Source organism: Gossypium hirsutum, chromosome D09, assembly GCF_007990345.1.
Source record: "Gossypium hirsutum isolate 1008001.06 chromosome D09, Gossypium_hirsutum_v2.1, whole genome shotgun sequence".
Taxonomy (NCBI): Eukaryota; Viridiplantae; Streptophyta; class Magnoliopsida; order Malvales; family Malvaceae; genus Gossypium; species Gossypium hirsutum.
This window is the reverse complement of record NC_053445.1, coordinates 42,557,978-42,570,521: the sequence shown is the minus strand read 5'-3', so window position 1 is coordinate 42,570,521 and position 12,544 is coordinate 42,557,978. Positions and strand designations below refer to the sequence as shown.

The window sequence follows — 12,544 nt, the reverse complement described above, 5'->3', positions numbered from 1 at the left end:
ATGACACCAAATATTTGGATATGCATGGAAAGCATAGTGATACCAAACCAAAAGCTATCAATTTGAAGAACATAGAAAAGAGAAACAAACATACAAAATATACTTCATTAGGCAACTGAAGTGCAATTCATTTAATAAACATAATCATGACAATTGCATCCAATCAACAACGCAAGAGTTGAATCCCAATTTTTGTTATTTTCTTGAGTTCAAACTGTTTTTTTTACATAATTTTTATTAAGATTTAAATTTTGATTTTTTTGGTATTTTCAAGTTGACCACATAGTTTAATAGTAATGTAGAACTATAATGTGGAACTAAAACGTAATGCACAAGCAATTAAAGGGATCCATTTATCTCTAAAATAAAATGATTGATAAGATTAAAATCTTTGCAGAAGCAGTAACTCTTCAAAATAAACTACAAAACGTAAACAACACATCCAAAATAACTAACAAAGCTTACTTAAGTTATGCCAAGAATAAACCAAAAAACAGAGTAGATCTAGTAGCCACCCTTGAGATCATTAACAACATCATATGGAATGGGAGTAACCGTTTCCAACATCGCACCCTCGACCATGAAACCAGGTTTTGGGCCCTCAGGCTGCCTCTTTGTGCTAATCACCTCACCCTTTGCCTTGGCCTCTGCCTTGAGCTGATCATTCTTTATCTTCCTCAGTTTGAATTCCTCAGTGCACCTTGAAGGCTGAACATGCTCCACTCTGACATGAATCCTCTTCCTGATAATCCGGTTACCCACCTGAAATCCGGAAGCATATTAATACAACAATTACACAAATTCCCAACCCCCCATACGATGCACAAGCTTGAAAAAATCAGCCGGGAAAAGAATATAAAAAGGCCCGATAGCAACAAGTGAAGATTGCAATATTGTTCACATGATCACCGCTGAAACGCTGGGGTGTTGCGTCCCATTTAATCAACATGATAAGTCAACTTATTGAAATATATAAACTAAGCTCATCCCAAAAGAGTGATTATGCATATATTTTCCCCTTCAATAGCAACTCCAACATTACAAAGGGGCTACACTATTGCTGAAAGTAGTAATGTACAAAAGGAAATCTAACTTTGAAATAGCAGCACACCATATTTCAAAATGGATTTTCATAATATACATACCGAACAGATTACTATAAGTGGATGAACAAATCCAATCGGATAATCAGAATAAACAATTCCAACCACATAGAAAATTTCAGCAAACAGCATTCAGAAACAAGAAACTTATTGCACATAATCTGCTAAATCAGCTACATCTTTACATCCTATATCGGGACTTAGTAGGAAGAATCATTTAACAATGAAATGGAAACCCAAAAATACAAATAAATAATGCATCAAGCAAAATGAAACTGAAAACCCCCAAAACGATTCATACACCGAAAGTCCATCAAACAAAGAAAAACCCACAAATAAAAACTAAAATCACCGTTGTTTCAGTACCTGCTTGTTGACCTCAACGCCGATGGCGCGCTTGGTGATGTTCCAGACACGACCAGTGCGGCCATGGTAGAATTTGTGGGGCATGCCCTTGTGAACGGCGCCATTTACCTTGACGTCCACATAGTCACCAATCTTGTAGGTCCTGAGATAAGTGGACAATGGGATGTAACCCTTCTTTCTGAAGGGTCTGGAAAACAGATCCCTGGTCCGAGATCGGAGACCGTGACCAGCTGGCATTTTTCTCCCTCTCCGGTTTTCCTTCCCTCGCCGGCTTGTTGAATAGAGAGAGAGAGAGAGGCGTTGAGCTGTAGGAACGATTAAAACCCTAACTGTGAGCCTTTTATATTCGCTTACTTACATGACGTAGGTTTATTTTCCTCTCGACATTTTCGGTTTTGGGCTTTGATTCCTATTTCAATCTTTGAATGATTGGTAAGGAAGGTCCAGATCCGCTAATTGTTGGAACTCATCAGAACATTAAAGCCCATCTAATATGTAGATTGCTTTTGGATTTCTTTTCTTTTGGTTTAATTTAACAAGAGTTCCTTAAACTATGTCGTTTGTTTGAGTTAGGTATCTAAACCTTATTCCATAGCTCCTACCTTTAAAAAAAGTCAAAGCCAATCAAGAAGCACCACAACACCACATCATTAAAATATAATTAAATAATAATTATATTAATATTAAATAAAATAAAAATACCTCCCCTATGTTTCTCTTCCTAATGCAACATAACTCAACCATAGAACAACTATAGCCGAATTTACTCAACCATATGAAGCATTAGGGTTAGACATGATAGTTCCAACGAAGCCAGTGAGCCCGACATGAATGTTCCTCGAGCCTTTCACCATGGAAATGTGGTTGGTCATTGGTTCCCTTTCAATCTACTGAATGTTCATAGTGTGGTTCTTGGAACACCAGTCCAATCGTGACTTTAGAGGTCGATGGAACAATCCGGTTGGCACTCCACTTTAGTTCACTTTCTCCTCCATTTTTTTTATTTAATATTAATATAACTTTTTTATTTAATTAGTTTTCAGTGACACGTGGTGCTTCCTAATTGACTCTGACCTTTTTTTAAGGGGGTGTAACGACGAGGGCCAACTTTAATTATGGAATAAAATTTAGGTATTCGGTTCGACAAAAAAAAAAGTTTAGGTGCCTAAAACAAATGGCATAATATAAGGGCCTCTTGTTCAATTAAGCCTTTTATTTTTATGTTTTTGCAATAAACCCATTAAAACTTGAAATTCGGTTTGAAGCAGTTTTTCAAGGTTGAGCATTGAGCAAAATCAATCTGAATTGAGGTGTTTGGACGGTTTATAAAATATAAGTTAAAAAGTTGTAGCTATCGAATTGATTTTTTTTTTGTTTTTCATTTAATTTAGAATTAGTTTTGATTTTTTTTTATGATGTAGACAAATATTTTACATTTGAAATAGTGAAAACAACTCAAAAAGTGTATGCAAAAGCATTTAAAAAATACAATATAAGAGTTATTTAAAAAAAAGATATTTATGAGAAAAACTTTGAAACTTCACTAAATAATATCCAAATGTCAAAATTAATATGAAAATTGAACCAAACCACATTATTATGTACAGTTTGAAAATTCTAAAAAAAAAAATTCAATCCAACAAAACAAAACTCACCCCTACCTACAAGAGGCTTGGTTCAAAAAATTGATTGTTATTATTTCTCTTAAATTAAATTAGTATTTATAACTATTTTGCAATGTTTGTTTATTTTCTTTGTGGATGTTCAAATTAATCATCTCTAGTTTTAAGTTATATACGAGTATAATTTTGATTTTATGTATTTTTTATATATAAATAATATGAGTATATAAAAGCATATATAACTATTATATCAACCTAAATAAACAACTCTAGAGCTCAAACTCAAACTTCTTCAAGAGTCGGTTAGCATTCAAATATTGCGCTACTTGTAGAATAAAGTGGCTTTTTTTTTTTTATCTCCAACATGTTTGTTAGGAAGGATGTGGTGCATTATAGATTGCAAGGCCAACAAAATGCCCATTGCATGGTCCCGCCAATCTTGTCGGGCCATGCACATTTAGACAATGAGCATCCCTTACTCAAACTTAACGAAGATTATTTTGAGCCTCCAACCTTAAGCTTTTTGACAACCTAAAGATAGTCAAGCATGTCAATGTCATCACTCAACTTGTAAATAAAATTGGTCCGAAAGAAGAAATCTTTGTAGAACTTGTTGAAACCCCTTTTGTAACAATTATTCTAACTCCAACTTTAGATGTTACACAAAGGGCTAGAACACTTGAATGTTTAAAGTTGAGCTCAATTTCTCAATTCACAACATCAACTTTATCAATAAAAGAATAAACATGGTCACTTAGTAGATAAATAATCTAAAGAAGGCAACATTGTAGTCTTTCCCTCCTTGCATATTTGCTAAAATGTGGGAGAAAAATGAGGCAAAGGGAGTTACCTAGTCAAGAAAGTTGGTTGTTAATTATTAGGAGTTTGTTGAAATTTGTTGTCATAAAGAGCAGTTGGAGGCATAGTTTGTTATTGACATTTGACAATGTTAAGTGAAGTGTGTTTATTTGCTTCTTTTCTTGAGTTTCATGTTATCATTATTTGTTTTGCTATGGAAAATTTTGTTTGTTGTAGCATTTTACCAAAAATGCCAAAGACGAAGAATGTTAGTGCTAGGAGTTTTGCTCCACTTGTTACATCATTTGCTGCAATATTGCTAAGCAAAAAGTTTAGGCAACAAACTGTTTATCATTTTCACGTACTGTCATTTTTCAACATGGGTTTACAATATAAATAAAACAAAAAAAGGTGATACCTATTTAAAAAAAACTAGAAAATATGAGAGTCCATTATACTGAAAATGCTTCAAGATCGAAGCCACATATAGAAGATCATAATGGTTAAAGATAAAGACAATATACTATCCTCATTTTAAGTAAATTGAAATGAGCGCTTAAATGATGCTACACAAGTTCAATCTATTTATAGTGAGTTTCAATCTTTAATGTGATTATGGAGTTGAATGAACACATTATTGTTCAAATTTAGGAACATTTTTTGGCAAAACATTTAAGTTACTAAAAATTGGGAGCGTGTTATAACAATTTTTAGTAAGCAAAACTATTTTAGGGAAAATTTCAAATTAGAAATGCGATTATGAGGCTCAAGCCAACAACACTTGAGAGATTGATTGGACTTTGGGTAAAGTGCCACAAACGTAGGTTTGATATCAAACTTGCTCCAACAAGTACATACAACAAGTCTATTGAACATGTTCTTACCACAAGAACACTGTAACACCCTGATACCCGACCCGGTCTCTAGATTTGAGCTACAGGATGCCACATTCGTTACTAAAGCAACTATGATTAATTATACTAAATTCAAAACCATTACGAGTAAAACATACGTATAATATGATAAGTAACCAATTCCAAGTCTAATACGAGCTTACGAAAGCTCTTTTGTTAACCCGAGGTCGAAATAAGACCAAGTTTCAAAGAATTTAAAATGTCAGGTTGATGTTGCGACTTTGGGAGTTCCTCGCCGTAACTCACTGACTAGATCTCGTCACGATGACAGGGGTCCGATGTCACAACATGATTGTCTATTTCTAGATGGTCCAAATTGGTACCCATTCCATCCACTCATTTGTATAGGTTATTACTTCCATTCATTCAACCAAGTGAAATTTCATAATTCAATTCTCTTTACTAAGCATTTAACACAACTTATGCATAAACATTACTTCCATTACACCATTTTATTCAAACATACAAGTAAATACCATGTTGATAACCATTTAACCCTTTGGCATACTTGCATATACATATGGTCACAAATTTGCAACATCTCATGCATTTCAAATATACCAAATTCATCTATACAACTATTCATTTTTGCCATTACCAAATTACCAATTCTAACTTCCAAAGTTAACAAGTTCATACCATATACAAAATCGACCCAACCTAGGTACATGTCATATAATGAACCAAAAAAGAGATTATACAAACATTGTTGAGTCGAGAATCTCTGGTTGGATGCTGGAATCACTTATTGGAACCTTAAAATGTGCCTATACCTACGCATAGGAAAACAAACCATAAATTGAGCGATAATACTCAGTGGTATTTCCATGATTCAAGTTAGTGCAATACAAGTTTATATCCATTACTTACATTCAATCTCAAATTCAAATATCAAGCAATACATATACAATTCATGATAATCCGCAATCATATACCAATATGTATATATACCACAAAGAACACTAATCATGTAAAAGGAAACAACTATACATTGCCTCAATTAAGAAAACTAGATGCACGTATCATACCAATGTCATTAGTGTTTACATTTCTATTCAATTGAACACATCCAATCATATCCTCTTTTTTATTTCCGATATCGAATCAATTCATTTTCTAACTTTCCAAATCGGCCCTCAAGATCGTTTAACTGGTTCGCATGGTCTTTCACATGCTATCGATAATCATATATTGTATATATGTACATGTGGTACAATTTCATAATATTGAATCATTTCGAGTATCATTTAACCAATTCACAATTTATATCTCCTATTAACATGACTCAAACTCGAATAGATACACATATCCTAACCAACACACCAAATTGGCACCCAATGCCTCATTGGAATGTCTGAAGTAAACATAATGCACCCAGCGCTCATTAGTATAACCGAAGTAAAAGTTTTGCCTAGTACTCATTGAAATGTCCGAAAGAAAATGCGCCAAACGCTCACCAACATATAGTCGAAGTAACTCGTACTTTATCAATCCTATGGCATGCCAACTATATTCGACGAGTAGGTCAGGTATGAGGATGTTACACCTATTTTGGACTTTTAGGTTCGATATTCAGGTGTTTCGAGAATAGATAATTATTTTCTCGAGACATGTTCAATGTTTCTTAAGACCACTACTCAGGTACACTTGAAATTGTCTTTTTTATTCTTGAGGTTTCAAGACATGACCATAATGTCTCGAGACCAACAAACTAAATGACCTAAAATGAACATTCCCACTACGCACTTAGCTTGCACTAATCTACAATCAAGCTTATATGCATCAAATTATTCCACCAATCATGATTACACGTTTGCCCAATTTAGCATTAGGTGTACATAACCGGTCCAAGCCAATTATATAAAAAATGATCAACCATTCCTTGTATATATTCAATTCAACATGGTATATCATACTAATACTTGAAATTAAGTATTAACAATTTCATAAACTATTCTCTAGGTACCTCAAGATTCCCATCCTCACAATTAGGTCTCCAAAAACACTTAGAAGTAAATAAATAATTCAAGCTTGATTCGAGCTTGTATCAACAATTCCCACTAGATTTCCAACATGATCTAAGCTTAAATCTTCATTAATTATTAAATTCTAAGCTTTATTTGAATGAAACTCAACAATGCCATCTTAAACTAGTTTACATATGGCTAAAATTAATGAATAGTTTAGTTAAACCAAGGTTTGGAGACAAGGAATGTATAGAAAAATTAGGGGTGTTCATTCGGTTAACCGACCCAAAATAACATTAACCGAATTAACCGACCTTTCAAAATTTTTAACCGTTAATCGAACCGAAATTTTTTCAAAAAAAATTAACCGAACCGAAATTTTTTCGGTTAAATCGGTCGGTTAACCGAATTAACCGAAAATTATATGTTTTTTATTTTTGGTTAAAAATTAACCGAATTACCTGAATTAACCGAATTAACCAAATTACCCGAATTAACCGAATTAACCAAATTGAATCACTACATAATTAAATTATTTTTAGGCTCTAGTTTTAGTTTTAGTTTTAGAATTTTATTTTTATTTATTAAATTATTTGTAATTTTTATGATTGGGTTGAGTTGGGTAATTGGGTTGGCTTGAATACTTGGGTTTGGATTGAGTTTAGGTGAATAGTGGGCCTATTTATATATTATAATTTTATTTATTAAAATTTTCAGTTAAACCGAAAAAATTCGGTTAACCGACCGATTTCGAACCGAATTAACCGTTAACCGAAAAATCAAAAAATAATTAACCAACCCCCGACCGAAAAAATTCGATTAACCGACCAAATTTAGTTATTCGATCGGTTAACCGAATTTTTTTAGTTTTACCTGAATTTTGCACGCCCCTAATAAAATTACTCACCTTAGTAACGGCCTTGGATGAGGACTCAATTCTTTCTTTCTTTCTTCTTATTTACTTTCGGTCCATGGAGATGAATAAATGATGATAATACCCCATTCTTTTTTTTCCCCACTTAACATACATCATTAGCAAATAAAGAGATTAATTATAAAAGAATTCAATGGTTAAGATCTCACCAATTTAAAGTAAAGGAAATGAGTGGCAAAGAAGAAGCGGTGCCACTACTCAATTTCTACTATGGTCTAACTACATTTAGGCCCTTGGTATAATTGCATTTTTAGGATTTGATTGAAATTACAAAGTTTATTTGGCTAGGTTGAATATTTTCAACTTAGTCTGTGCACTAATTTTGATATTCTATTTAATTATATTTTAAAATAGATTTAGACAGATGTACGCTTACATTTAAATGAATTGTTCAGGGTTCATTAATTAACGAAATAATTTAATCTATTTATTTTTTTGTCACGTATGACTCAATTGAGTGTGCCATTTACCCAGTCATAAATAGTTATAACAAGTACCAGCAACATTTGGGCTTAACTGAATTACAGATATTCCTATTGGACCGGGTCGGGTTCAAAATCTGGCCGAATCTAAAAACCCTGCCCAAATCAAGAAAATGAAAACCCTTCCCCTCTTTCTCCCAAAACCCTTGGCCTTTTTCTCCACGATGATGTTCTGTCGTCTCCTCACCAGAGCTTCCCATTTCCGTTTTCTGCCTCTTCTTTCCTCCAAATCCCCGCCATGTCCTTCCTTCTCTCAACACCATCCACTTTCCCTCGTCCGTTTCCTCTCAACCAACAACAATGACAATAGGAAAGATCAGTCATTTTCCAATCCCTGGAATTTTGCCGAAGAAGCTAACGGCAAATTCGGGAATCCTTTCCCCGATGAATCGCAAAAGAAGAGCGGGGAAGGGGATTGGTTGGTTGGAGAGGAAGACAAAGCGTGGAGCTTTGGAGAAGAAGACAAAGATGATGGCGTGTTTGATTTTAAAGAAGAAGCTGTACAAGATGTTGGTCTAACCATTGATGGTACCGGTATTGCTTTGGGTGTTGATGAGGTTGAGGACCGGGAGAAGCTTGAAGAAGAAGAGAAACAACTCACTGCCGTACTTAAAGGCTAGCTTTTTTTTTTTCATCCCTTTTTTTATATAGATTTGATCCCTTTTATTACTATGGTATTGTTTTTTTATGGTATTCAAAAAATTAAATTAAGGCTTATTTTGGCCAGTTTTGTATTATTTAGTGCTGCATTTGCTGCAAAATTTAGCTGTGTTGAATGGGTTTTTTTTGTCTATTACAATTAAGAGTAGGATGAGAAGTGAGAAAAAGATTTTTTTTTATAAAAATTTAGTGTTTGGTGTTCTTGATTATGTGTCAAGAAGATGATTACCTTTTTCTCTTTTACTTGAATTATCTTTTTGGGTTAACAGGAAGATTATTCCCTTTTGTAGGCCCGAATCGTGCATTTGGTGACCTTATTGCAGCATCCGGTATCACAGATGCGATGCTTGACAGTTTGATAGCTCTAAAGGATCTGGAAGGGGTTGAGGGGTTGCCACCTTTAAGTGTTATAGAAGACATGCGTTATGAAAGAATACGAGGAAATCCACAAGAGCTGAAATGGAACGCCAGAAGCTGGAGGAGATGGCCAAAGAAAGGGTAAGACAAGTAGATGATAAAGGAAGGGCTTATGGGACTGGGAGAAGGAAATGTAGTATAGCTCGTGTTTGGGTTGAACCTGGTGATGGGAAGTTCATTATCAATGACAAAGAATTTGATGTCTATTTCCCAATGCTTGATCACCGTGCTGCTCTTCTTCGGCCATTCTCAGAGACCAAGACCTTGGGCCTTTGGGACATCAAATGCACAGTTAAAGGAGGTGGTCTTTCTGGTAAGCTTAAGGCATTGGAGTTGCACTTCCTTTCTTTCTTTCCTTAAGCATTAAAAACACTAACTATAATAGCAATGTCTCACAATTATTTTGTCTGACACTTAAGGTTGAATCTGTTCTCCCATTTTACTTATAACCTCAATATCATTAATATCAAGCTGACTATACAAATAGAATAAATCGTTCTGGTCGTTAAATTTCACTCCACTTATTATAAATCCTGTGGCTAAAACCTATTTATTATGATGTGTGTGTAGTAAAAAAATGTGCATGCGTATTGAATTCAGCCAGTCATACTGGTAATACTGAAAGGCTTCAGAATAAGAAATAATCTGACGTAATGAAAGAAAAAAAAAGGACAGAGAAGGGTTTAGGTTACTTTATGAAGAACAAGCAAAAAAAAAGTTATGCCTGTAGTGAATGAGCTGTCTGTTGAAAACAGATTAAATACAAGTTATTGAATTTGATTGTCTATGTATTTGCTATGTATGTTAAAGGCTTCTGTTATGATGATATATATTCATGCCACTCTTAAAAATTGTTCAGCCTTTCTATGTCATGCCCTAAGGAGAACATATCTAATATGTACCTCAATTACCTTAGCTTAATCATATTTTAAAACGTGAAAGCCCTTTGCCCAAGTCAAATGTAATGGACTCCTAGTTTTCTTCCGTATATGTAGAGCTGACTATTTGCTCCATGACAGGTCAAGTAGGAGCAATTCAGCTGGGAATCAGTAGGGCCTTGCAAAATTTTGAGCCGGAGCTACGTCCTCCCCTTAGAGCCGGTACTTCCTCTTTTTTTATCTTGCAGTTGTCTATCTTTATATATACAATTATATTCCATTAGACTGCCTGTAGGGTTTGGGGAGGTCTTTTATTTGTAATCTTTTTGGGATTATATATAGATCTTATGGTTGTAATATAACTAAAAAGCAATTGTGTCCTACCAGCTGGTTTCTTGACAAGGGATTCACGTGTGGTTGAAAGGAAAAAGCCAGGGAAGGCAAAAGCAAGGAAGAGCTTCCAATGGGTCAAGCGTTGATGGTCAGTTTTTTGTTGCTCAGATTTTTCCTCAAAGGGGCTTCTTTTCTTTCCTCGTTTTCTTTGCATTGGATGAAAAGCTAACCTTTATTTTGACAATGCTGCAATAATTTCTTTCACAAGGTTTGGTGTTAGTTATGTGATGTGCTTGTAATTTCTAGCTTCCCCTACATGATTAGTAGCCAGCAGTGTTAGGAAGATTTTGTTGAGGAAGAATTACTTTTAAGATATTGCCGGTATAACAAGGGAGAAATAGGCCCTTTATTTTTATTTTTATTTTTGGTGAAAGAAGGAAAACCGGTTGGCATCTCATTGACTCATATCTTGCTGCACCGTTTTAGGTGTCTGCCATTATTCAGAAGGAAAGTTTAGCAACTATTCATATTATGTTATAATATTGAGTCATAATCATGTTGCCAAGAATTTTGTATTATAAAAAATTTGATATGTTAATAATTGACATTATATATGATTTTTGGACATGTCATATATATAATGTTGTATTCTTACCTTTGTATTCGTGTATTATATACTTTGCTTCACTTTGGATTAATTATTTTTGGGCAAAATTATAAAGTTCAATTTTTTTTAGGAAAAACTCAAGATAAACAAAGATCAGAAGTTCAACCAAGAGCCAGGACCATTGGCTCGAGCCGGCTGGTTTACTCCGTATACCTATTTTTATGTCCATTAGCTTTGTTTAGGGGTGAGCAAAATCGAAAAAAAATTCGAATTTCGAGTTAAACGAATCGAGTTATTCGAATCAACTCGAATTTTTTTTTCGAATTTCGAGTTCGAATCGAGTTGAGTTTTCGAATTCGAATAATTCGAATATCAAACTATAATATTTTACATTTTTACCCCAATCTCCTAAACCTTTTTACTTTTTCCTCAAAACTTTTACTCCTTCCCACTTTTCTCCCTAAAATTTTTACTCCTCTCCCCTCCCAACCCCCAATCTACCCAAAATTCATTTCCCATTAAAATTTTACTCTTTCATTTATTTTTTCTCAAAATTTTACTCTCAAAAACCCTCAAAACCTTTTATTTTCTCCCAAAATTTTTACTCCTCTCACTTTTCTCCTAAAAATTTTATTCCCTTCCCATCCCACCTCCCATCTACCCCAAACTCTCCCCCCTCCAAATTTTTTTTTAATATTTTCCCTCCAAAATTTTACTTCTCCTATTTACATTCCCTCAAACTTTTATTTCTAAAATTTTTTATTTTTCCCCTAAACTTTTACTTCCCACCCTTTACTCTCAAATAAAAAATAAAAATTATCTAAAAAAATCACTAAAAATAAATAGTAATAATTTTATTTATATCTACTATTTATATTATTAAATTAAATTTCACATTTTTTATTATTTATATTATTGAATTGTTTAGTCATATTGAATATTTATATTAAAATTAAATTATTAATTATGCCATAAAATATTCGTGTTAAAATTTTATATTGGTATCAATTTTACATTTTATTTTTAAAATAACTTTTATTAAAAAATCATATTTTTACATTTAATATATTTTTTAATTTCAAAATACATAGTGACAAGAATTTGAAGATAATTGAAACAATTAAGCAAGCAAAGAAGCTAACCAATATATAAAAAATTAATAAATAAATTATGAGGTGATGAAAGTTAATAAAAAATTGATTAAGGTGGACAAATTTTATTACACGATGGGTGGCAATGGTTACAAGGACCCAAAGATATTTTTTAAAATTTAACTCGAACAAATATATTCGATTCAATTCGAATTTTATCTCACTCGACTTGATTCGAGAAAACTTCAAATAAAGTTAGGATGATAAAATGAGATTCGAAAACTCGATTAACTCGAAAATTTTCGATTCGATTCGATCGAATGTTCACCCCTAGCTTTGTTTGATACCATCAAATGACTATTCGAAATACAA

The 12,544-nt window shown here is 33.4% G+C and overlaps 2 protein-coding genes across 2 annotated transcripts; one reads left to right on the top strand and one right to left on the bottom strand.

Moving 5' to 3' along the window:
• Positions 1–352: 352 nt before the first annotated feature.
• On the bottom strand, positions 353–1,968 carry LOC107891243 (60S ribosomal protein L21-1). Its single transcript, XM_016815969.2, has 2 exons — positions 1,470–1,968; positions 353–762 (listed from the first exon to the last, which is right to left on the bottom strand). The coding sequence occupies exons 1-2, from the start codon at positions 1,704–1,706 to the stop codon at positions 505–507; spliced, it is 495 nt and encodes a 164-aa protein (XP_016671458.1). The 5' UTR covers positions 1,707–1,968; the 3' UTR covers positions 353–504.
• A 6,326-nt stretch (positions 1,969–8,294) lies between these two features.
• LOC107891244 (30S ribosomal protein S9, mitochondrial) lies at positions 8,295–11,088 on the top strand. The gene is given in 5 exon segments (XM_016815971.2): positions 8,295–8,801; positions 9,137–9,277; positions 9,280–9,576; positions 10,283–10,363; positions 10,529–11,088. Coding segments are annotated over 5 exon segments (1,113 nt in total). The 5' UTR covers positions 8,295–8,299; the 3' UTR covers positions 10,621–11,088.
• Positions 11,089–12,544: the final 1,456 nt, after the last annotated feature.